Source organism: Thermobia domestica, chromosome 5 (genome assembly GCF_964235325.1).
Source record: "Thermobia domestica chromosome 5, izTheDome1.hap1.1, whole genome shotgun sequence".
Classification (NCBI taxonomy): domain Eukaryota; kingdom Metazoa; phylum Arthropoda; class Insecta; order Zygentoma; family Lepismatidae; genus Thermobia; species Thermobia domestica.
The window spans coordinates 311,731,247-311,759,023 of record NC_137458.1 but is presented as its reverse complement, the minus strand read 5'-3'; the positions used below and the strand labels follow the sequence as shown (position 1 = coordinate 311,759,023).

At 35.5% G+C, this 27,777-nt stretch overlaps 1 protein-coding gene across 1 annotated transcript in view; it reads right to left on the bottom strand.

Annotated features, from left to right (window-relative positions):
* Window positions 1-5,593: 5,593 nt before the first annotated feature.
* LOC145686786 (dipeptidyl peptidase 1-like) overlaps window positions 5,594-27,777 on the bottom strand; it is a 58,997-nt gene continuing 36,813 nt past the window's right edge. The window contains exons 7-9 of the mRNA XM_081760443.1: window positions 14,984-15,092; window positions 11,728-11,879; window positions 5,594-6,513 (exon numbers count right to left, since the gene is read on the bottom strand). Of these exons, the coding sequence (XP_081616569.1) occupies window positions 6,331-6,513; window positions 11,728-11,879; window positions 14,984-15,092 (444 nt within the window). The 3' untranslated portion in view covers window positions 5,594-6,330. The remainder of the gene's footprint in view (window positions 6,514-11,727; window positions 11,880-14,983; window positions 15,093-27,777) is intronic.

Genomic DNA, 27,777 nt, shown 5'->3' with positions numbered 1-27,777 from the left:
ACGAGCATTTTATTCGTAATGAATCGTGGATTTCCTTGTGAATATTTTTTCAAAGCCACTCAAAGAAGCTACTGAATCATATACAAGTCTGTGTGTTACTAAAGTTCGTTCTTTGAAATTTTTTGCTACACATTGTTCATTGATTGAAAATCTTTTTGTAGATTGAATTTTCACGAGAGAGAACCAAGACGATTTTAACATCATCTGGAAATTATTTTGTTGTGTAGTATCCACATTTTTTTTATCAAAGTCATCTAAATACTGGACAGTTCTAGAATACTGACTCATAATTGTTTTACAGTTTCAATTCGAGCAAAACTCTTTGAACTGCCTCTCAACTCAGTCTTATTGCCATCTAACTAATTATTTTCAATTAGTTCAGCTATATGAGAGTTCATGCGATCCGCTCCATGAGACCCTGCAGAAATATTGAGATTCGAATTGAACCTAGTCAATTTATAATTTAAACATGACTTCTCCAGAAGTTTAAGAACAAATTTCTGTATACACTTTGTGCAATTTCGGCGAAAACTCATAATGTTTAGATCTGTTAATGATTGTCATTTCTTAAAGGCAGTATGTGTACCAAAACCAGTGTCAACGTTTTTCACAGGAAAAAGATTTTGTTCATTTTCCAGACTTGAAATGGGAGCTAGTCTGAAATTCAGTAAGTGAAGGTTCTACTGCTTAAGCAAACACTTTAAAAATATAAGTTTTAGAATCATCTTCTAGCATACTGATACGATCTGATAGCTCGAAGAGCTAGGAACGTTCTTATCCTTCCTGACACGTTAAAATATACAACAGAAAACACGGATAAATGTCAATGGATCGCTAGGCAACCCTACTATTTTCAAACCAAAACGAGCAAAACCGCTGGAAAATTTTCTGAGCCTCTATACAAGTGTACTCAGCACAGCGTGTTGGAATATCCTTAAATAACGAAATTTCAACGATTCTCCAGTTCGTTACTTCAATTGCAGCCATAATACTCCACGCAAAGTAACCCACAACTGCCGATATCTAGTATGACAGGATCATTTGGCGACGTCTTGATATCTGACATAGATATGCACACGTGTGAAGTTCACATTAGCGCCGACTTTTTTTTTTTTTTTTGAAAGCAAGTAAAACGTAAGTAGCTGTAAGTTTCCTTAATATGCCCATATCAAATAATACATGTAATTTTTACGGTACTCCGGAATTGCACTGAAGGTACAGTTGCTTCAATAACTGAATTAGTTCACTTCTAAAGTGAAGTGATAACTCATGAACTAAAGTATATGCTATTTTGTTACGTTGAAGCTTGCCAGCAATATATTATATATATAAGCGAAGTTCCAAAAAGAGAAAGAAAAAATCCGCAAATGTAAGTTGATTTACGTGGTGGATCGAGGCGGTGGATGAGGAGTCAAAGGCATGACTTTTCCTGATATTAAAATGGACGTGGTCATCTAGATATGATTTTTACCTTTTGTGTGGTATGCTAGCGCTTGTCGTCCTATGTTACTCAACGAAAAGACGCTCCTGCAAATGTTGCAGTGAGCAAAAAGTTCGTCACTTCAAAGATCCATAATAAAGAATTGTCTAACAACCAGGATGATTGAATGTGGTCTTGGAATATTTGGAAACTGACATGTTTGTTGTCTGCACTGGTATCCTAGGTACAAACGAACACTGAACACAACAACTACAACACCTTTTTCACTTTCGATCCTGCCTCTGCAACTTGAACAACCACACTGAACCAGCAGAAAGCTGTTATGCTCTTCGCCTCCGCTTGTCGACTGCTTTCTACACACCTTTGACGATTACATTAAATAATTTTCTTCTTGTCACTTACCCCGCCTCGATTCACCACGTAAATCAACTTACATTTGCAGTTTTTCTTCTTTTCATTTTTGGAACTTCGTTACTTTTCGTGTGTGTGTGTAGGCATTTAAATATTTTTTTTTTAAGTTTCTAAGAGAAAGGAAAATGAAACCCTATCGCACGCTTAATACACAATAATAAAACATGTACACTCATTCTCAGGGTAATATTTATTCATTTGGAATTTCTTGTAATAATGTGTTTATTACTTTGCATTAACTACCGTATTTTACGGACTATAAGGCGCATCCTAATTTTTAAGCAGTCTTTTTTACAAAATACCGCAACATTTTTACCATTTTTATTGCGAGACGGGAGGGAGACAGTGTTAGCAACTCATGTTCATCGCAGAGTGCACTGCTGCTGTCAGTTGAATCCAATGTTGCCAGATATAGGTTTGCCGTGGCATCGAATATATGGCCATTTTTAAGACTGGCGGGAATTTTAAATTAAACACTGGACATTTTTGTATTAATTTCGAGTATAAAATGCACCTGAATTTTGGAAGCAATTTTTCGAAGAAAAAAGCGCCTTATAATCCGTAAAATACGGTATTAGGTTCGCGTATTTGAGTATTTATAAAATTCTATTTTCCAGAAATGAATACTATTGCGAAAATAAATTAAATTTCTACGCCAAAAAACGAGCAGAAAACAACTTGTTCCTGACAAAAATAAAATAGTGTCCCGGAACATTATTTACGTAGGTGAAAGAAGTAAATCACTGCAAATTTGTAGTTTCACAATTCCTGAAAGCACCTTAAGAGGCCCCATCACGGCGAAATTAAAATACCGCTAATTTTATAGTAATTATGTGATATCTTCAAATAGATAAAAGATAATCGAAATATGGAACAAGAGCGCGCTAGACAATATTATTTTACATGAGATACCGTTATTAGGACTCACTTATCTGATTTCGATTTTCAGCCATTTAGAAAATCGGCATTAATTTTCGCGTTTATAAATGCCTTCAAACGGAAAGCTACTAGGTGACTTGTGATAACGGTACCTCATGCAAAATAATATTGTCTAGCGCTCTCTTGTTCCTCATTTCGATTATCTTCTTTTATCTACTTGAAGATATCACATAATTACTGTGAAATTAGCGTTTTTTTTTTTTTTTTTTTTCAGTGATTATGCCTCTTAACGATTATTGACAGACGAAAATTAATTGCTTAGTATTCATACTTCACATTAAAGCAGTAGTTCAACGTCCCATAAATGAGATTGTAATTACTGAGTTAATGATATAAGAACGAACGGAATGTGATTAGGGTGGAACGGAAGAACCCCGAGAAAACGCCCATTCTGTGTTTGTTTACCACAAACCCCATATCGCGCACCAATGGTTTGAACGCAGGAATTTTTGTCCCAGAATTAAACGCTCTACCAACTACGCCACTGAATTTATTTTAGTATCGTCATGCACAATATTTAAAACCCGCAATCTGAAATATGATCATTGCTTGGATCAGTTTCCTTCATTCAATGTAACACGTGATAATGAACAGTCAGTAAGACGGAACCTGTTTGTTTCCTTATTTCCGAAAGCTAAGGATTTCAGTGAAAAACAAGGTATAGTGTAATAACACAGGAACATGACAAGAGATTCTTTTTTGGGTACAGTGAAGCTATGAAGTTATCACGTTACAACAAGAATTGCACATCACGAAACTTCATTGCTTTCACAGTGAACTGGAAATAAATTATTATTTTACGATAATTTGAATAGCAAATTCTGACTGTCCCTTTTTCTTGTCTTTAATTCCAATGCGAAGTCCTAAATAAAGAAATCTAGTCTTCTTTACGTACTTCTGGAGGTCGCTGCTAGCAGTGGTATCCCCATGAGGGCACACCTTCCAACTCCCAGAACAGTTTTTGTGCTTTTGTTGAAAGTTGCATTCCAATTACATTTTTTTTTTTTAATAAAACTTTGAAATTTCGTATTGGCAATATCACGTCGTGTCAATCAAATTCCTTCACGTGTGTACACGTGGCAGTTTTACTTGTTATGCGTCAAACCATTTAAAACTAACGGGGAGTAATATAATTAAATAATAATGATAATAATAACTTACTTTGTATATTAGCTAATTCATAATCTTTTCCATTGTTATTTGGAGAAGAATTAAACTTGAATACCATGAGCTCATGTGGTTCGGATCCCGATGCCACTTCAAGTTTTACGTCTAGTTTCTTGGTAACTTCTCTGGTAAAATGAAACGTTAATCTGCAACCAACCCAAGAAACGTCAGTACTAAACGGTACCAATTAAGCAGTATTAAGAGTTAGTTCGTAGATATAGGGTTAAAGTTGATTTGATTTTGAGTTTAGCATATCTTTTAGCAGCGAGCCTATATCAGACGTAGATCTACAGCTTAACGTGGGATCCAAACCACATGAGCTCCCGCCAAGAGTCGAACCCGGGTCTCCCACGCAAAGGCGTGTACGCTAACCGCTTTGCCACGAGGGAACCTATATAGGATTTGAGTAGGGGAAGGCGTTGTACCTTTGAAACAATGTACCGTTGAACATCTGTGCTTTTCTCGAATTCAGAGCTATCTAGGTGCAGTGATTAAAATTCGTTTGAAAGAGTAAATGGAAAAAAGCACTACAAACGCGTTTAACTATTGTTTATTGAGTGCTGTGCCGAGTAATGTTCCTTTTAATTTTTCACCCCCAAAACGAAGATTTTTTGTAGTTACCTTTTGAGTTTTGTGCTCTCCGGTTTTCGTAACTTGTGATATTTATTTGTCAAAACTTGGGGTAGAATCATTGGTGAATACAGTAATATTTTTAGTTTTAACTTCTGTTCAATATTTAAGCTAGTGGAGAACTTTTTTTCGTAATGGTGACCCTCTTGTACCTACTTGTATGAACATTAATGCATCGTGTACCTTTGAACGATAAATATACTGTTTAAAGCTACACAATGTAAGTAGTTAAAACAATTGATTATTTTATATAGGATAGGTTAGGATATAAAGGTATTAATTATAATTTTAAGTAGTTTCTAAATATTCGCTTATTGTATAACATATAAGGTTATGTTAAGAGCTGTATATGCTCAACTTTGTAGCTCACAAGTTTTTGTTAGAACTTCTCTTCAATTTTTAATTTAATTAATAAAATTTCAATTCTGGGGAACATTTTATAGCTAAACCTTTTATTGCAAATTATAACTATTAATATTTATGTTTTTTATTTATATTATTGCCTCAGAAACGTTGTAATTATCACTTTGTTCAAAGGTACAAGAGAGTCTGTTCAATGGTACATGACTATAATGTACCTGTGAACAAAACGGATGTGCTCTTATTACATCCTATAAAAGCTACTGTAATTATATAACACGTTTAAAAATCATCCTATCTGATAGCAAAGAGATGGAACTTCAAATATACGACAAAAATTGGGGAAAAAGTGCTGAATATTAGCACCAAAATTTCGAAGACTTTAAAAGTGTTCACAGGTACAACGCCTTCCCCTACGCACCTTCAGCGCGGGAGAGACAGGCTCAATTTTCGGTAAGAATTATGATTTGAACAGGGATCCGCAGTTCTATTTTTTCTAATTATGAAATGATCTTAAAAATAATTAACAATTCTTTTATTTTTCTAATCATCAAACTTAAGGTACAAAATCATGTTTTTAAGATAAAGTATTCCAAAAACCTGTAAGACTATATAGTTCTAAATTACAAAACAAACAAACAGTGCTAATTATTTACAATTTATTTAGTACGTTAAAAATTTCTTTAAAGTACAGTATGTAGACGCAGCACACAATATATAAACTTACGATACAAAAAATATACTTCTAAATTATCATTGTTATAACAATTTTAAATAAATACAGGGCTAGCATAAATGATTCATTCATTTTGAAAAGGCTATATTTTCAAAAGTATTACACGTACACACATGAAAAATATATTAAAAGAACCAACAACTCACCAAGTTTATACACCCTCTACAAATGTTCAGTATGTGCCACTTTGGTGACACGACAAACGTCCAGACGATACTCGGATTTTCGATTGGCGCCGCCATTTTGAATTGCTGCAAAAACAAGTATCATGACCGCACAGCACTGAGACTCCGCTTATACTGAGGTGAAGGAAAGAAGGAGCTAACTGCCGCGCATGAGATCGCAGTGGTAGGCGTTCGGTGCTGCGCGCGAAGCGCGGTCGTTATTCACTTTCTGGATAGCCCTCGTACATGTTATGCTTTAAAGTTCTGGAAGTTACATACTTACGTATTTGTTAGCAATAGAAGCAAACAAACAAGAAATACAGACGCTTATTTATATGAGTTTCACTCCTGAAGAAAGAAAATAAACATGAAAGAGTGGTCCTTTAATACTCCGATTGATGACTGATAACAGGAGAATGCCAACATTTCTTATTTTACAACTGTACATTAAAATATTCCTTTTTTATTATTTATTGAAGTTTTTATGGAATTGGAGTTGCTTCTACAGCAATGCTTTCAATACCAGCTTCATCTGTTCCTCTTCGTATCCTGAAATAACCATTTTCTCCCCACGAAGAGCCCCAGCTGTTCTTGATTATCCAAAACTTCTCTCCTGTTTTTGGATCTACTCCGTAACCGACTGCCAACACTGCATGGTTGATTTGCTGTAATGGATAGTTATATCATATAATTAATCTGTGCAGCATCTTTTTATTTAACATACAATTTACAGTGAAATTATTTACAATTATCTATAATAACAACAATGGAAAGGAAGTGGGAAGAAATCACGCTAGGACCTATATTCAATGGCATCATCCAGGGATTCACCTAATAGAACTCAGGCAAAACCTTGCAGAAAACTCAGTCTGGATAGCCGGCCACTAAATTCTATGCCGGGACCTCCCATTGTGAAGCAAGAGCGCTAACCACTACATTGTTGGATGTGTTCATTTATTGTATAGATTGACTAGATGTCTTATGCCCTACTATTTTTATCCAGCCTTGACTGTCAAGAGAGAGTCACAAAATATTAATGGCTTTTATTTTGTCGTTAGTTTTAAATCGAAATTTTCGTCTAGTTTATTTCAGTCAATTGAAATACGGATATTAGGAATTATGTGCCTAACTTCAGAAATCGATTTCCGACATGTTCATAGTTGCTAATGAAACTAAATAAAGTCAAATTAACGAGTACTTAAACTTGTTCATTCTCCCTCGTCCTTTCCTACAAAGACATGAGCCAAGTTTGTAAATAGGTCTTGTATAGGTTAGTACGATCTCTGCCACGATCGACGCGGACAGAAGGCATGGAAAATGTTGTCAACGGAATGCAGAAAAGAAAATTACTACAGCTTATCCGAATAGGGTATTGCCTTCGGAATCCAAACACCTCAGAATTTGAACAACTTCGAATTCAAACGAAAAATTCAAGTAAATTTTGTCCTGGAATCTGAAAATTCAGCACGTTGTTTGTGGTGCTTGTGAGTATGTTTATCCAGTGCTCGGATCACTCATACACTTTGTCGTACAGTTCTTTGTCGGAAGCTGTAGCCAACGCATCTCGTATAATTTTCGCTGCTTTTATGTTTTTATATCTGTTTCGTATTATTTTTAGCACAGTTGTTTTTAATTTACAGTTTTATTCAAATACCTAATACCTAATATGCAAATGATACAATTACTATAGCTAGAACCGAAGAAAGGCTACAAGACATTGACAAAATAGTTGGGACTAGGAAACAGCATAGAATGGAAATCTACATAGAAAAATTGAAACTCATGAAAATATCCTGTGGAAACGCGCCCTTACTGTGTCATAGTAGAACAAAAAGAACTTGAAGATGTCGATAATTTCAAGTATCTGGGAAGTAGTTTGACGAGAGACGCTTACTGCATCAGAGAGATCAGATCAAGAATTGCCATAGCTAAAGAAGCATTTAACGACGAAGGATCACTCTTAACTAGCAGGCTCAATATTGGACTTAAGAAGAAGTTGGTCAAGTGCTATATATGGAGTATTGGACTGTATGGTTCAGAGACTTGGCCACTACAGAAGTTAGAGGATAATTCTTTTTTCGAGCTTTGAAATGTGGTGTTGCAGGAAGATGAAGAAGATAAAATGGACAGAGAGAGTAACAAAAGAAGACGTTTTAAAACAGATAGGAGAGAAGAGGACGCTTTTAGCCACCATCCTTCGTAGAAACGCCAATATGATTGGACACATCTTGCGAAGAAATTGTCTTCTTCATACTGCCATAGAAGCAAAGATGGAAGGAAAGCGAGGAATAGGAAGAAGAACATAATTGATCGATAATTTGAAAAATAGAAGAAAATATTGGGAGTTAAAAGAGGAAAGTGAAGATCGAGAACCGTGGAAGAAACATTTGCAGACCGGAATCTAAGAAGAAAAAAAGAGAAAAATCATTAGTTCCAGGGCCTGCCAAAAGAAGAATAATAATAATAATAATAATAATAATAATAATAATAATAATAATAATAATAATAATAATAATAATAATAATAATAATAATAATAATAATAATAATAATAATGTAAACAATAGATAAAATGTTCTTACATTCACTAAGATGTTTCGTGCGAGATCATTATCGTCGCCACTGATGGTATCCACTTTTTATCTACATTTTTACATTTCCTTTGTTTAAGTTCAATTTTGAATACTTTGTTTTAATAAAAGTTTATTCAAGAACTTTTCCTTGGAAAGAGAAAAGGAAAGGAAAAAAGTAGAATGTCTTATAATTGAAAAGTTTTCGGTTTGTTGTCCTTAAATGCGTAGAAAGAGACTTCATTCTCATACATTTTCGTGATTAAAGGTTTTTTATTTGTTTTTTTCAGATGAAATATTCAAGAAGTTGTATTTACAAGTAGCCTGTCCGTAACTGTTAGAAGAACATAAATATAACAATAGTTGCAATATGCTAGTCAACAGTGTTTTTCCCCCACACAAAGAATAAATAAATAAATAAAACTATTTTATAGCAGAATAAAAAAAAAAACCTGCTAATCGTTATTGGCAACGTACAACATACCTTTTAGCGACATTAAAATGAGTTTTTTTTCGATTTTCACATGAAAATTTACTATCAAGCTTCTCCTTTTGTTCACCTCTTGTCATCTATTTATTGATATACTGTATATATATCAACGTTGGACATCATTCTAATTAAATAGGAATTAAAGTTTAATAATTAATGATAATTCTGAACTTTAACTCATTAACCACATTAGTTACTGTCATATTGGTAGTGCCATAAATAGTAGTTTTTGATGTGATTTGATTTGCGGTTTAGCATTCCTTTTAGCAGCGAGGCTATATGAGACGTGGACTTACAGCTCAACGTGGGATCCAAACCATATGGCATCCCGCCAGGAATCGACCCGAATCTCCCACACCAAAGACGCATTAGCCACGAAGGAGCCGTATGAGGAGTTTGACACACGTATATATATTAGTATTAGTTTCAGCTTAAAAAAATACGAGATGGGTTGATTTTCGTACGTCTAAGTTATAGGCTTACAAACAAATTCATTTTTCTCGAAAACTACGCATGAGGTTTTACACTCACCAATATCATTTTGTTCATATTAATAAGGTGTATCGATTGGCATTTGTCTCCTCTTGGAACGTTTCATTTTCTGTTAAACGCTAACACTATTCAGGGTTCCCACTCTCTCTTTTTCCCAAAAAATTCCAGGACAAATTACCAATTTTCCAAGACTTCGACACAAAGGTATAACAGGATTACAACTATAGGTTCAAAACTCAAAACAGTGAAATGAAAAGTATAATAACTTATGCAGTAAATATTAATGCAGTACAGTATTAATATACAATAATTAAATACAGAAAACAGAGCGTTTTTCTTTTTTTCTTTTTTGTGGCCTCTCCCCTTATAGCCACTCGATCCACCCACATCCAGGACATGTATTTTCATTTTTTCTACATAACGTTCTAATTGTGTACCGAACAAATTTACAAACAACAAAAATCTATTTTTCGTACATGGCATCTTCATTGCGTAACAGTGTGATAGATATAATTAGGGGAAAAAAAGGAACTATATTACAAGTTTTTCAATTGAGTATGGAGTTGTGTGATTTCCTCATCTATAGATATAGTCTCTTTCTTCTTTAGCAAAGCTGCTCTACGAATAGCATTTGACTTTGTCAATAAAGTAAAGCAAGACTTCTGATCTGCTTCTGTGCAAGCTGGCTTGCTTCAGTCTCCAAAGCTTCACTTGTTTCTACCAATTTCATTTCTTTCTCTGCAGCTGCTGTACATTTTCATTTATCTCTTTCCTTTTGTTTTAATGACCTTGTCATAAATAGCATTCATATGAAATTTTACTGAAGAGTAAGTACTGTTGCGAAAATAGACTGATTATGGAGGATTGATACTGGTACAATCCGCGGCAAAAAACCTGCAACATGAGGATATAAGTTTATTGTGAAACTACGCCTAACAGCACAGGGAATGAACACAACGTCTAAGTGGAACGAATCACGCCAGGATAAACCTCGGCCTCCACCCGTGCACACTTATTTTGGAGCAAAAGACTTCGTCATTTCACAATAAACTTATATGCTCATGTTGCAGGTTTTTTGCTGGGATTGTACAAACCACAGTTTCTGGAGGATAGTACTAGTGAAGATAGCATCCACGAATGGGTTGACAAGACTAGTGGATGAAAGAAGAAGAAGAGAAGTTCTCTCAGCCAACCACCCTGTTGGGAGAAATAAAGCCCACCAACCATCCACACATCCAAGATAATGACAAATTATTCAGCACAAAAACAGGAAAAGCAAACAAAAATAGCAATCAATTAAAATCCCCATTATAATTATGAAAAGTCTGACATTCAATTTCAAGGACAGAAATGCATTTTCAAGGACATTTTCAGGACGAGTGGGAACTCTGACTATTGTAGTTTTATGTAGAAGATATAACGACGTAACATTGTTTTTTAATATAATTTAAATATTGCTGCACGTAAAAAGCATCTATAATCAAAATATTCACCGTAGTGAATTCCTCATCGCCACTGCTATTACTTTTGTAAATTAAACAACTAACTACTTTCCCAAGACCAGGCTAGAATGTATTTACTGATCCAAACATAAATTACTGATTTATTGAATTCATTTACTGATCCAGGCTGATACTGATCCGATACATGTACACAACACTTCTAATTATCTCAAGGATACTAATTATTATTTTCATACTAAGAAGTATTATTATTCCTGGTTCTTTTCCTTATATTTCTTGTAACGTACACAGAAAGGAACAGATCACTTAATAGATTGTCTTTCTTAAAAAAAAAAAAAAAAATAAAGATAAGGAGGGAAGAATGTATTGGTGAATAGTCTGTGAAGAATGTTGCACTGAATAGTCTGTGGAGTGTCGAGGGGAGGGGGAGAGCAGTCATGACTCGGTGAGCAGAAGTTGGTGGAAGACAAGTATGCATGCTACAAGAAATACAGGGAAAAGAACCGGGAATAATAATATTTCTTAGCATGAAGATAATAAGTAATATCCTTGAGATAATTAGAAGTGTTGTGTGCATGTATCTGGATCAATAAATAAAGATTAGTCTGGTCTTGGGGAAGTAGTTGTTTAATTTACAAAAGTAATAGCAGTCTTCAGAAATAATGCCATACTAATGGCTGATGTATTGATATTGTGGATATTAGCCATAAAAAAGGTCGTCCCACCTGTACGGCAATTGGTAAAGTATTCACCCATCATTAATATATATAGATGTAGATAAGGATATTTTAATATTCGCGTTTGCCTTTTGCAAACTTTCATTCATTACTACAAAAAGAAGTTTTATTTCCAAATTAAGACTTACAAGGAAAGGGTTGAAGCGTGTAAGTCCAGTATGGTGGTATATACCACCATGGTAGTGATAGAAATCTTCGTAAACTTCAAAGGACACAGCTATTGGTCCTCGTTCCACAAGGGCTATTTTCATCAGTTCTTCGTTACAACCACCATAGTATCCTGCAATCATACAAGATGCTTTAAGTTCACTAATAAGTTCACTAAGTTGAATAAATATTATAAAATACAAAGCAAAGAAAAATAACAGGAATTCTGTGCTATGATACTCAAAGTGTTGAGATTAACCTTTTAGACTACTCAAAGCGTTGAGATTAACCTTTTAGACTACTTAAAGCGTTGAGATTAAACTTTTAGACTACTCAAAGCGTTAAGATTAACCTTTTAGACTACTCAAAGCGTTGAGATTAACCTTTTAGACTACTCAAAGTGTTAAGATTAACCTTTTAGACTACTCAAAGCGTTGAGATTAAACTTTTAGACTACTCAAAGCGTTGAGATTAACCTTTTAGACTACTCAAAGTGCTGAGATTAACCTTTTAGACTACTCAAAGTGTTAAGATTAACCTTTTAGACTACTTAAAGCGTTGAGATTAAACTTTTAGACTACTCAAAGTGTTAAGATTAACCTTTTAGACTACTCAAAGTGTTAAGATTAACCTTTTAGACTACTTAAAGCGTTGATATTAAACTTTTAGACTACTCAAAGTGTTAAGATTAACCTTTTAGACTACTCAAAGCGTTGAGATTAACCTTTTAGACTACTCAAAGCGTTGAGATTAACCTTTTAGACTACTCAAAGTGCTGAGATTAACCTTTTAGACTACTCAAAGTGTTAAGATTAACCTTTTAGACTACTTAAAGCGTTGAGATTAAACTTTTAGACTACTCAAAGTGTTAAGATTAACCTTTTAGACTACTTAAAGCGTTGAGATTAACCTTTTAGACTACTCAAAGCGTTAAGATTAACCTTTTAGACTACTCAAAGCGTTGAGATTAACCTTTTAGACTACTCAAAGTGTTAAGATTAACCTTTTAGACTACTTAAAGCGTTGAGATTAACCTTTTAGACTACTCAAAGCGTTAAGATTAACCTTTTAGACTACTCAAAGCGTTGAGATTAACCTTTTAGACTACTCAAAGTGTTAAGATTAACCTTTTAGACTACTCAAAGCGTTGAGATTAACCTTTTAGACTACTCAAAGTGCTGAGATTAACCTTTTAGACTACTCAAAGTGTTAAGATTAACCTTTTAGACTACTTAAAGCGTTGAGATTAACCTTTTAGACTACTCAAAGTGTTAAGATTAACCTTTTAGACTACTTAAAGCGTTGAGATTAACCTTTTAGACTACTCAAAGCGTTAAGATTAACCTTTTAGACTACTCAAAGCGTTGAGATTAACCTTTTAGACTACTCAAAGTGTTAAGATTAACCTTTTAGACTACTTAAAGCGTTGAGATTAACCTTTTAGACTACTCAAAGTGTTAAGATTAACCTTTTAGACTACTTAAAGCGTTGAGATTAACCTTTTAGACTACTCAAAGCGTTAAGATTAACCTTTTAGACTACTCAAAGCGTTGAGATTAACCTTTTAGACTACTCAAAGTGTTAAGATTAACCTTTTAGACTACTCAAAGCGTTGAGATTAAACTTTTAGACTACTCAAAGCGTTGAGATTAACCTTTTAGACTACTCAAAGTGCTGAGATTAACCTTTTAGACTACTCAAAGTGTTAAGATTAACCTTTTAGACTACTTAAAGCGTTGAGATTAAACTTTTAGACTACTCAAAGTGTTAAGATTAACCTTTTAGACTACTCAAAGTGTTAAGATTAACCTTTTAGACTACTCAAAGTGTTAAGATTAACCTTTTAGACTACTTAAAGCGTTGATATTAAACTTTTAGACTACTCAAAGCGTTAAGATTAACCTTTTAGACTACTCAAAGCGTTGAGATTAACCTTTTAGACTACTCAAAGTGTTAAGATTAACCTTTTAGACTACTCAAAGCGTTGAGATTAACCTTTTAGACTACTCAAAGCGTTGAGATTAACCTTTTAGACTACTCAAAGTGCTGAGATTAACCTTTTAGACTACTCAAAGTGTTAAGATTAACCTTTTAGACTACTTAAAGCGTTGAGATTAAACTTTTAGACTACTCAAAGCGTTAAGATTAACCTTTTAGACTACTCAAAGCGTTGAGATTAACCTTTTAGACTACTCAAAGTGTTAAGATTAACCTTTTAGACTACTCAAAGCGTTGAGGTTAACCTTTTAGACTACTCAAAGCGTTGAGATTAACCTTTTAGACTACTCAAAGTGTTAAGATTAACGTTACGGCAACACGCGAATGAAACTTGATTGTTTCATTATGTTTACATGTTGTATCAGTGTTCCTAGACATGCAAGTATTTGGGAAAACATTGAAAAGGAAAAGAAAAAAAGAGAAAGAAGGAGGAAGCCCATTATTTTCTTGGAATATGATGAAACCAACGTTTTCGGGTGCGGCAAAGGAACTTGACTGGATCTCTGCTTTAAGAAAGTTTATTTGTACTAGGTTTTGGAAAATTCGTAAATGGAGAGGTGGAAGACTGTTAATGAAATCTGAATCGACCGCTTTTGGATACGATAAAGCTATTTAGGTAAGTTTGATCTAGGAACCCTCATTTACTGGAAACTACACAAAAACATAATAAAATTTTGTTTAGCTCCAAGAAGCAAATATTTGGTTTTGTTTGAATTAGCATCCCGTCAGCAGTGAGCCTATATGAAACTTGGACCTATAGCTTAACATGGGATCTGCTAGGAATTGAATACGGGTCTGTCAGAAACGTGTACGCTAACCACGTAAATCACGAAGGAGCTGTAGCAAGTATTTGATATTGTAAATATTTGGACATTGTATGTACCTCCGATAGTGTTAACGTGTGAAAGTATAATATCAGTAATATGTTATATGGTAACCTGAATCATACGGAATATGTAAAAGTATAATATTAGTAATATCTTTTATGGTAAACTGAATCATACGGAAGGTGTGAAAGTATATTATCAGTAATATATTTTATGGTAAGATGAATCCTATAGAAGGTGTGAGAGTATCATATCAGTAATATCTTTTATGGTAAGCTGAATCATGCGGAAGGTATGAAAGTATAATATTAGTAATATCTTTTATAGTAAGCTGAATCATGTGGAAAGTGTAAAAGAATAATATCAGTAATGTTTTACGGTACGCTGAATCATACGGATGCAAATTACTCACCTCCAACATAGGAATATTCGGCCGTATAGTGACGAGTGCAGTTAGATTTCACACATGGAGTGTCTTTTCCAGCATACGTGTCACAAGATTCTTCTACAAAACCAAAGTCCTGAAATTATTGAAAAATGTATATTTATTTCTTCAGTAACTCTAATTTTCAAAGTTCATAATTCGTTCCAGAATCTTAGAGAGCGATATAATATGTATATATGCAGGGACGGATTAAGGGAGGCTTAGGGGGCTGTAGCTCTGGGCCTCCACTCTGATCAAAATCTCAACTGACTTCTAAAACAATCTTAAAGATACAATCATCATCATAAAATAAAATATGACCAAAAATATGAAAAATATTCCTTTAACTTTCCTATTGTACTTTCACAGAAATGTATTAGGTGAAGTCAGCAGGGACCACATATTTTTTTAGTCCGGAGCCTCCAGATGGGCTAATCCAGCCCTGCATATATGCATTTAATTTTAAATAGTAACAAAAAGAAGAAAAACAACGTGATTATAGCTAAGTGAGTAGACGGCAGTTGAATTAAAAGTTTTCTACAGCGGTTAAATGCAAGTGAGAATTAAGAAATTATTGAAAAGAAAATAATAAATTAAAAAAAAAAAAACATAAAAATACAAAATACATATCGATATGTATTTTCTACGGCGTATTAGAAATGTCAAGGGAGTGAATTATTATATAAAAAAAATGTAATTACAATAGAAACTTTGCAAGTGTAAGCACAATCCTCCGAAACTACTTCTACGTTACATATTCAGTTACAAAAGATCTAGTGGAAAGTATTTGCAATAGTTGAGCGTTCAATAGAAGAGTTGTTCGAGTGCAAGAGATTTATATTTATAAAATTTTAAACCTTGTCATTTTTCAACTGGACACACGAGAAAATGTGAAAATTGAAATTGTGAGAAGTGAAAGACCTTCCATGTGAGTTTCCGAGAACTGCTGCAGAAGGCAACATAGACTGAAACACTTAAGCTCAATTAAAGTGTATTTCGACGCAGTAAAAGAAGGCAACATAGACTGCTGAAGCACTTGAGCTCAATTAAAGTGTAATTAAACGCAGGGAAAGAAGGCAACATACGCTGCTGAAACACTTGATCTCAATTAGAGTGTATTTAGACGCAGTAAAAGAAGGCAACATAGACTGCTGAAACACTTGAGCTCAATTAGAGTGTATTTAGACGCAGTAAAAGAAGGCAACATAGACTGCTGAAACACTTGATCTCAAATAGAGTGTATTTAGACGCAGTAAAAGAAGGCAACATAGACTGCTGAAACACTTGATCTCAATTAGAGTGTATTTAGACGCAGTAAAAGAAGGCAACATAGACTGCTGAAACACTTGATCTCAAATAGAGTGTATTTAGACGCAGTAAAAGAAGGCAACATAGACTGCTGAAACACTTGATCTCAAATATAGTGTATTTAGACGCAGTAAAAGAAGGCAACATAGACTGCTGAAACACTTGATCTCAAATAGAGTGTATTTAGACGCAGTAAAAGAAGGCAACATAGACTGCTGAAACACTTGATCTCAATTAGAGTGTATTTAGACGCAGTAAAAGAAGGCAACATAGACTGCTGAAACACTTGAGCTCAATTAGAGTGTATTTAGACGCAGTAAAAGAAGGCAACATAGACTGCTGAAACACTTGATCTCAAATAGAGTGTATTTAGACGCAGTAAAAGAAGGCAACATAGACTGCTGAAACACTTGATCTCAATTAGAGTGTATTTAGACGCAATAAGAAAGGCAACATAAACTGCTGAAACACTTGAGCTCAATTAAAATGTATTTAGACGCAGTAAAAGAAGGTAAAAGAGACTGCTGAAACAGTTGAGTATGTTCAGACGTAGGAAGTTATTATTATTATTACAAATTATATGTACAAAAATAGTAAAATTAGAATTTTTTTATTACGAACAGATTGCAGTACAGTATATGCTGAATAAAAATTTAGCACGCCCATGTCCATACGCAAAAGGAATGTTGACTTATATAATTGTAAATGTTTACAATTGATTGAATTACATTTCCATTTAATTTAACTACCTGTAATTAACTAAATGCCCATGTCCATACGCAAAAGGAATGTTGACGTACATAATTGTAAATGTTTACAATTGATTGAATTACATTTCCATTCAATTTAACTAATTAACTAAATGCCCTAACCAACCCAGAGGTTCATTTCAGCAGAAACAAATGTTTACCATTGGATTTTATGAGTGCCTAGCCAAACTTGTAAACAGTTTCGTTGTTTACTTCCCGAATATCGTGGTTTATATTGTATTTTGTTTTAAGTGTACCCTAAAAGTCTCTTTCCCATAGGGTTCCAAACTAGATTTATACTCCCCGTGGGTGTCTTATCACATTCCTCTTATCACCTTACAGTGCGTAGTAAAGTTTTTCTTTGTTTTTTCTTTTTATTTGGCACAACTACCTTTTTCTAAGTACTCCCTAGAACAGGAGTACGTTGAAGTAATATTCGAATCATCAAGCCAATTAAATAGTTTTTCGACAAGATATGATGTAACTGTCTATTCTTTTTTTTTTTAATTCATTAAAATACATTTATCTTACTATATATTTGAGGATTAAGGACCAATTAGTCTTCTCAAAATACCTTCTGGAGCAGTCATTTGTTCTAGACGTATCTGAGAGTGAGAATTTGAGTTCATTTTCTGTAAAAACGAATAACAAATTATCGAAAAATAAGCATACAAGAAATTTATACCCCTTTCATCTCTTCCATGAGGCCTATCTTAATACTTTTTTTTTTTTTTTTTTTTTTTTTTGGTCAGCGTTCAGTCGTGAGGTTTTTGGTGGGATACCATGGTTAAACATTGTCAACATATCAAACATGTTCTATAATAAGGACCAGCGTTTAAGATTCAACCAATCAAATTTACACACGAATGCAATGTTGTCACGAAGCTAAGCTCACTATTATTAGTCATTTGTTCCGTGTTTAAAGGCCGTGGATGTGTTACACCGACTGTTGTGAAATGTATGAATAGGAAAGTCAAAGATTTTGTGAGATGATAGGGGAGGACATTCTAAACAAAAATGCTTATGTGAACATAGGGTCTATTCCCCTTCGTTCCCGAGATAGGGGTGGGGGTAACTTTTTTGCCTCTTGTACTTGCCTATTTTCGTTTGAAATATTCTGGCATACCCTGTAGTTAGGTTATGTTAATATTATACTTCGTTTGCAGGTGACAGATTGTCCCAGTACTACATACAAGAGGGAAGTAACGAAGGGAAATTTTTCGAATTTCCCTATAAAATTCTCTTTTATAAACGATTTTGCACTGGTCTTGAGTGGAAACACTGTCGCTAGAGAAACAGTATGTAACTAGCCGAAAATCATACTGTATACCGAAGATCCAGGTGAGGTGTCAAGTTGTTAGTTTCATTAGAAGTCATACAAAAAGCCTTCCTCCTAACTCCTTACTCTAATAACATACCAATTTTCCAACTTTTCCATAAATGACAATGGTCACGAATATTAAAAAAATGAACGTTTTTATGCAGAACTGGAAATACTATACTATTCCCTAACATACGAGAGCTATACATTTCTATGCGGAACACTAATTACAGTTCTGAACAACAGATGGCAGTAAAACAAAACCCACTTGAATTGAAATTCTCTCACAACAGTACACGAGAATGTCCATTGCAATAGGGTTGTCGGAGTCATAAATATTTACTTCTAATACATAAACAATGATTACTTCTAATGCATACAGGTAGATACATAACTCTACAAGCGTCAACCTTCAACGTAATTATTTTGTACGTGCAGCAAATGTTCAAAGATCCTCCTCAATACACTTTGCAGTGCTCGTCAGTACATGTAGTGGTGCCCAAAGGTGCAAGATTCGGGGCGGCCAGTGCATAATCGACATCCGTCCTCCGCGACCCATCCATCGATGTGGAAACTTGTAGTCAAGATATCGACATACAGCTTGTGTTGCATGAGAGGCAGCCCTGTCGTGCTGGAAGTACATGGACGCCCGAGTTTGAAGAGTCACATCTTCCAGTAATACTGGTAATTCATGGCGCAGGAAATGCTAATAATATTCACCGGTTAAACGCTGGGGCAGAAAAAAGTGACTAATGATCTGATCACAGATAATCCCCGCCCAAACATTTACAGAAAATCGTTCCTGATATTGTTTTACTGTGATTGCCCTAGGATTTTCGTCACTCCAACGGTGCCGGTTTGGATGTTGTTTTTCCCATTCCTGGTGAAAGTGGCCTCATTGGTGAACAAGATGAATGGCGAAACATTAGGATGCTCCTGTATCCATCGGGAGAAACCAATACGTAGTTCACCCTCTCCTGGATGGAGATGTTGCACTCTTTGAACATGGAACGGATAAAGCCCTTCTTCTCGCAGTACATCATGCGCATACGTAGGAAGGGCAAGTTGATTAGAAAGTCTCCTTATGCTGGTGGTTTTACTTCGCTGTACAGCCTGAATAACGTTGTATTCTTGTTGAGGGGTGTATTTTGAGGCTTAGCTTTACACTGGGAAGCGCACCAATTTCCCACAGTTTAGTAGACAACCGGTTTCCCGCAGTTTGTGTGTATTACAAGTAATTATTTATGACTCCGACAACCCTATTGCAATGGACATTCTCGTGTAGTATGTTGTACGAAAACTTCAATTCAAGTGGGTTTTGTTTTACTGCCATCTGTTGTTCAGAACTGTAATTAGTGTTCCCGCATTGAAATGTAGAGCTCTCGTATGTTAGGGAATAGTATAGTATTTCCAGTTCTGCATAAAAACGTTCATTTTTTAAATATTCGTGACCACTGTCATTCATGGAAAGTTGGAAAATTGGTATGTTATTAGAGTAAGGAGTTAGGAAGAAATGCTTTTTGTATGACTTCTGATGAAACTAACAACTTGACACCTCACCTGGATCTTCGGTATACAGTATGATTTTCGGCTAGTTACATACTGTTTCTCTAGCGACAGTGTTTCCACTCAAGACCAGTGCAAAATTGTTTTAAAAAAAGAGAATTTTATAGGGAAATTCGAAAAATTTCCCTTCGTTACTTCCCTCTTGTATGTAGTACTGGAACAATCTGTATATCACCTGCAAACCTGTTTCATTAGCTTTCAAACGAGGTATAATAATAACATAACGCAACTACAGGGTGTGCTAGAATATTTCAAACGAAAATAGGCAAGTGCAAGAGGCAAAAATGTTACCCCCACCCCTATCTCGGGAACGAAGGGGAATAGACCCTATGTTCACATAAGCATTTTTATTTAGAATGACCTCCCCTATCACCTCCCAAAATCTTTTGACTTTCCTCACTGGACACCCTATATATATATATATATATATATATATATATATATATATATATATATATATATATATATATGTAGAGAGAGAGAGAAAGATAGTAGATGGATATATAGATATAATTCTTAGGAAGCAAACCATATAATGTAGATAAAAAACAATTTTTTTACTGGATGCTACAAATGACAAGTAGAGACCTGCACAGGATCCTAATACAAGGTGGTATGACGAAATAGGTAGCAGTGCGAATATCTTGGAAACTAATTGTCCAAGATAGATGCTTGTCAAAGTATTGGGAAGACCTTAATCCAGCAATGAATCGACAATTTTTGGTAATGGTATGTATGCATTTCAAATATAAAATAACCCTCACAACTATACTGATATAATTGCAGTTCTCATTCTTGATATCTGAGCATTTGAGATTAAGAAATAAACGCTTTTATCTTGTTCTGAGATATCATATCTTTAACCCTGTAGCTGTAAGAATTTCTAAAAACAAACATAGTTAAGCTAAAATTTACTGTTCCTGGGTATAAGTGGGTAAAATTTACGGTCATGTCTGGGTATAACAAATGATTCTGCGAATTCGAAATATTTTAACAACCATTTCTAGCGAACCGACTGAATAGTAGCACTGCGTATAGGTCATGTGACATGAGTTGAAACACATATAACCAAAACACATAATGGTGGTTTAAACAGTACGATGCGCAGGTTTAGAATACTTTATAGAATTGCCACATAGGTAACATTGGTGTATTAATGATATTGGTGCAACATTGGATTCCCATAGTCTGAAATGCCAAGTTGCGGACACGTTCCCACCTGGCTAACTCTATTTAGAAAGTAACTGTCTTCCTTACCTTGTTGCTATGCTGCAATCGTATAATAAGCACAATAATAAAAGTCACAGTGAGCCTTGATGTAACCATTTAAATATGATAATATGTTCACAAAGTGCATGTCGAAGGAAAAAATTACCCTCAAAAATACGGGGATGTCGGCATAAATGCTGACGCTTACTTATAGTTGCTGACAGTTTGAGACTATCAACTAAAGAATTTATTCTGAAAATTTAACACGTTAGCTGCCATGTGGGTCCAATCGGACCTACTGGAGTGATCTAAGAAAATGTTCTTGTAGGTCCGATCGGATCCACAATTTCTAATTCGTCGAATTAGACGTTTGAGTACTTGTATTGTAAAATCCTGTCTCTACTGTTAATGAACTGTAGTGCTTTTATTACACATGTAGGTTTTGGTCTTTGATATTGATTATTAACGCCGCTAGGGGCGCTAAATACCAAGTAACAAGCATTTGTTGCTTTTGTAGACCCGATCGGACCTGTTTTGCTTTTTCAGTGACATATTAAAAAGTTTAACGATGGATTCATTATTTATTCTAATTTATTTTCACAAGATGTCAGTGTCCCTGTCACTTGCTGAATTTTCAGAAAAGTCTAGATCACTACACTGCTATTACTAATGAGATCGAGTTCTGCGCATATTTCTTCGTTTTTCATTGCACAAAGATATTACTTATTAGCACTAAAAGCAAGATGAATATATCCACACTTCTCACTTCTGCACATGTAGTAATAAACAAATGGGAGTTCTTAAGTTGACATAACCACAGCAACAGGACGTGACGTCACTTAATGTCGTCACTACCCTGGACCACTTAATGCGCAGTGTATCCATAAGCACGGCAGCTCTGTTGACAGTATTACTGCTGAGAAAATATGCCAAGGTGGATTATAATTTAAGATACCTGGAACTTGTTCGTATACTGGTGGACAATAAAAAAACACATTATGTTGTTACAGCGGTTGTGTGAGTTGCGTTTTACATTCAAAAAACGAACAAGATTATACACAAACAATGCACTGAATAATGCGTAAATAATTGCGGCTTGTCCCATCAAAGGCGGGAAGAACGCCGGGATTTTTTAAAAAAAATATCATTTCGTGCTGCGCACTGATACGTGTATCAAGATTGAAATTTCAGGTTTCCTCAGTTATGTTCTATTTTATAAGAGTTGTTAAGTTTGTAGCAAGAGGTGAGAAACTGTTGTAGCAAGAGGTGAAAAACTTGTCTGTGTAGTAGTCTGTGGTTTTACTAGAGAATAAAGGAGGCAAAAATGTAACAGTTTTTAGAGGAAGATTAAACGGGTAGTTTAATTCTGTTCCTAACATTTTGGTGACCTCGACGTGATAGAAACTTGCAAGAAAGTACAAATTATTGTCTCAGTAATTTTGTGTGAATACAAAGAAAGAAAATATGGAATCCTTGGTACAAAAACGAAAAGTAGTACGGGCATCTTTCACCCGTGCACACAATGCTTTGTTAGTAGTGCTCAAAGAAGAACCTGTTTCAGAAAAATCTGTAAGGACAAAGTTCGCTACATTAGAAAGATTATCTGGTGAACTAGAAGAGTTAACCGGGAAAGTGACTGAATTGATTTTGCAAGATTCTACGAAAACAGAGGAGGACTTTGAACAGGAATTCGGTAAGGCAGAAGAGTATAGAGAAAAGATGGATGCCGCTCGTATCGAGGTTGAAATGTTTTTTAGTGCCCGGGCAGTGTCAAACAAAGGTAGTGAAGTGTCGGTGGTGTCTTCGCCTACTTCCAGGAGGAAGTTGAAGCTGCCAAAAATTGAACTAATAAAATATGGAGGTGAAGTTAAAAACTGGTTGAGTTTCTGGAGCCAGTTTAAAAGAATTCATGAGGATAGATTGATGGAAGAAGAAGACAAGTTCCAGTACTTGATCCAAGCCACGGTACAAGGATCCAGAGCTCGTGAAATAGTGGATAGTTTCCCGCCTACAGCAGAGAATTATTCTAAGGTTATTGAATGTTTGAAAAATAGGTTTGGTAGGGAAGAGTTATTAATAGAATTTTATGTGAGGGAACTGCTTGGATTAGTCATTAAAAACGCTACAAGTACAAAGTGCAAGGTTGATACGTCACAGTTGTATGATAAACTTGAATCGTACTTGAGAGCACTAGAATCCATAGGAATGACTACTGATAAGTATGCTGCGATGTTATTTCCATTGGTTGAATCGTGCATACCAGAGGACATTTTAAGAGTGTGGTTGAGAAATGCTAGTGTCACAATAAGTAGCGAGGATGGGCAAGAAAGAACATATGGTGACAAGTTAAACCAGTTGTTGGCGTTCTTGAGAGCGGAAGTTGAAGGTGAGGAAAGAATATCACTTGCAAAAACGGGTTTCAAGTTAATGGAAGCTTCCAATAAGAGGGAGAAAAAGAAGAGAGAAGAGGAGCACGTTATGACCGCGAGTGAATTGTTTGTGGGTGAAAGAAATAAAAATTCTGTTAGTTGTATTTTTTGTGATAAGCATCACGAAAGTAAGGAATGTTTTCATGCTTCAAAGCTTTCTTTGAACAAGAAGCAAGAACTCGTAAAAAAGAAAAAAGCGTGTTTTGTTTGCTTAAAAGTTGGGCATTTTTCAAAGGCGTGCAAAGCAAAAGTGCAGTGTGTTATTTGTAAACAAAAACATTGGGTGATTATGTGCGCGGAGTTACCGTCCGAACGTAAGGATACTAGCGAATCGGAAAAGGAGGAAGAGAAACCTAAAGCTACCCTGTCTAATCAGTGTTGCACACAAGATGTTGTGTTACAAACTTTACCTGTAGTGTTGGAAGCTAACGGTAAAAGGCGCGTTGTAAGGGCGCTCATTGATTCAGGTTCTCAGCGGTCCTACATTTTGTCTAGTACTGCTAAAGAGATGTGTTACACACCAGTGAAAACTGAACAAGTAATACATGCGTTATTCGGAGGTGGTTCTTCGAAGAAAACAGAACATAAATGTTACAATATAATGTTGAAAAATAAGGTAGGTAATGGTGCAGTTGAAATACAGGTTTTGGATCAAACTGTTATTTGTAATCCCATACCAAAACTAAAACCAGGTCCTTGGCTTGAAGAGTTGAAGGCAAATAATATAATTGTCTCAGATATTGGTGTCGGTTCTCCAAAAATCGAAATATTGCTAGGTGCTGATGTTATGGGTAAACTTTATACCGGAACTTTGCATCACTTAGATTGTGGTCTAACTGCTATTCAAACTGTGCTAGGTTGGGTAGTAGTCGGAAAATTGGTCGAGCATATGAGTGAAAGTGTTCATTCTATGGTGACTCTTACTCTTTTGAATCAAAATACACGTTTAGCAGATTTGTGGAATTTAGAAGCCATAGGAATTTCTGACCCCTGTGAAACCTTGAGAAAAAGTGAAATAGACGCAGCGGTTTTAGATCATTTTGAGAAAACTGTAACTGTTAACGAAGAGGGAAGATATGAGACTTGTTTACCTTGGCTAGATGGCAACAGTGATATTCCCGATAACCGAGATCTATCGGAGAAGCGACTAAGAAAAGCAAGTGAGAAATTAATAGCGGATGGAAAGTTTGATGAGTATAGCGCAATTTTTGAAGACTGGAAAAATGAGGGAATTATAGAAGAAGTTCCAGAAGAAGAGTTAGGTAATCGAGGGCATTATTTACCTCATCGGGGAGTCTTTAAAGTAAATTCCACGACAAATGTTAGACCTGTTTTTGACGCTTCGTGTAAAGAAAAGGGATCTCGTTCCTTAAATGATTGTCTAGCAAAGGGACCTAACATGTTGGAACTTATTCCTGCCATTCTCATGAATTTCAGAAAGAAAGGGATAGGTGTTGTTTCGGACATAAGAAGAGCTTTTTTACAAATCTCTATTAATCCAGCAGATCGCGACTACTTACGTTTTTTGTGGTGGCAAGATTATAATGAACAGGTGATTAAAGTGTTTCGACACCGCAGGGTGGTTTTTGGAGTTAACTGTAGTCCCTTTCTTTTGCATGCTGTAATAGACCACCACTTGAAACAATACAATTATCCTTATAGTAGTGTAACTGAGAAGCTTAAAACTTCTATGTATGTTGATAATTGTGTAACATCCGTTGATTCTGAAAATGAATTGAAAGAGTTTATTGAACAAGCAACGAACATTATGGCTGAAGGAAAATTTGAGTTAAGAGGGTGGGAGCATACTACGTTGTGCAAAGAAGAACAGAAATGTGTACCAATATCTGTTCTAGGTTTATTGTGGGACAAGCAAGATGATGTTTTATTTTGTGACATAAACTTAAGTGAGAAACCTCCTGAACGAGTAACGAGAAGAGTTGTTTTGTCCTTTGCGCAACGAGTGTTTGATCCAATTGGTTTCAGTTGTCCTGTTACTCTTTTTCCAAAACTCTGGTTACAGGAAACGTGGAAAGAAAAGTTGAGTTGGGATACTGAATTACCGGAAAAAACAAGCAAACAGTTTCTTAAATGGTTAGAAGAACTTACTTTGTTAAGGACTGTAAAAATACCCAGGTGTGTTTCGTTTGTAGACATAGAATCTTCTAGTTTACACATATTCTGTGATTCATCTAAAATGTCCTATGCTGCAGTAGTGTTTTTGAGAACTGAGGTTAATGGCACTGTTTCAGTACAATTATTGCAAGCTAAATCGAGAATCGCGCCACTGAAGGGTATCACTATACCTAGATTAGAATTACTGGCATGTTTCATAGGAGCTCGTTTAGCTGTGGAATTTTGTGAAAACAGCAATGGGTTTTGAAAAGATCAAAGAATATTTTTGGACGGATTCATCTACAGCTTTGTGTTGGATACAGAGTGAAGGACCATGGGCAACATTTGTTAATAATAGGGTGAAGGAAATACGCAATTTAACAAATGTAGAAGATTGGCGTCATATTTCAGGGCAACATAACCCGGCGGACCTGCCTTCCCGAGGATGTTCAGTTAGTAAACTTTTAGAATCGCAATGGTGGGAGGGTCCCCAGTGGCTCAAGCAAGAAGAAACAGATTGGCCTCGATCTACTGTCATGACAAATAAAGAAGAAGTAAGTGCTGAAAGAAAAAGGGGATTGGTGATGAGCATGTACGTTGAGAGTAAAGTAGATCCGTGGTACTGTACATATTTTTCGAAGTATTCAAAGATTGTAAGAATGGTTGCTTGGATTATTCGATTCTGTAACAATGCAAAGAAATCAAATGAACGAGTTTGCGGAGAGCTGACAGCTATTGAGCTTAATTCAGCAGAACGAATTTTAATCAGGAACGTACAAGACGAAAGTTTTTCAAGTGACAGGAAGTCCGAATTGAAGTCTCTTGATATTTTCCAGGATAAGGAAGGTATTTACCGAGTAAAGACGAAGCTAACAGAACGTCAGGATGAAGAAGATTTTAAGTTCCCTATGATTCTACCTAGTAAGCATAAATTAGTGGAATTGCTGATTTTTGAGCAACATGTCAGTGTGAATCATGCTGGTGTAAGTGTAGTATTGACTTCTCTCAGAGAAAGATTTTGGATTCTCAAAGGTAGAAGAACGGTAAAAAGGATTCTTGCTCAATGTGTTAGATGTAAACGACATGAGACAAAAGGGATTCAGTGCATTCCCGCTCCGCTACCTGAAGAGCGAATACGAGATGCTTCTCCATTTGAAGTGACCGGTGTTGATTTAAGTGGCCCTCTTATTTTGAAAGATGGTACAAAAGCTTGGATTATCCTATTTACGTGAGCTGTGATAAGAGCTGTTCACCTTGAACTCACCACATCTTTGTCCACTAAGAGTTTCCTGCTTGGATTTAGAAGGTTCATTGCTCGGCGAGGACGTCCGAAAATTGTGTTTAGTGATAATGGGACAAATTTCGTAGGCGCAAGTAATTTGCTCAATGAAGTGGACTGGAATGAAATACAAAGAGAAGCCTCAGTAAGAAGAATCGAATGGAAATTCAATCCGCCTACAGCGGCATGGTGGGGTGGTTTCTGGGAAAGACTTATACAGATTGTCAAAAGGCTTCTAAGGAGAGTATTGGGACGTTCATCTCTACAGTATGAGGAGTTACTGACCATTGTATGTGATTGTGAGGCTACAGTAAATTCAAGACCCCTGACTTATGTTTCTGATGATCCACATGATCCCATTCCTATTACACCGGCAATGTTCTTGCAAGATATTTCTAGTGTAGGTGTACCAGATTTAGATAATTTGGATCGTTTCTTTTTTGACAAGAAATTTCGACATCAACAAAATTTAAGATATATTTTAAGGAAACGCTTTCGGAATGAATATTTAAGCCAATTAATACAACGGCCTGGGAAGACAGATACTTACCAAAACATCAAGAAAGGTGATGTAGTTCTGTTGGAGCTAGAAGATAAGAAGAGAGTGGCTTGGCCTTTGGCTAAAGTCATTGACGTGTATCCTGGTAGAGACGGACTGTACAGAGTTGTTCGTTTGAAAACTTCATCGGGTGAGATGATTCGACCCATTCAACGTGTGTTTCCTTTGGAAATAACTTCCGGTGAGGAACTACTTGCAGAGAAAGTTAAAGGGATTTCAAGTGTACCTAAAGTTGAAAAGACTGTAA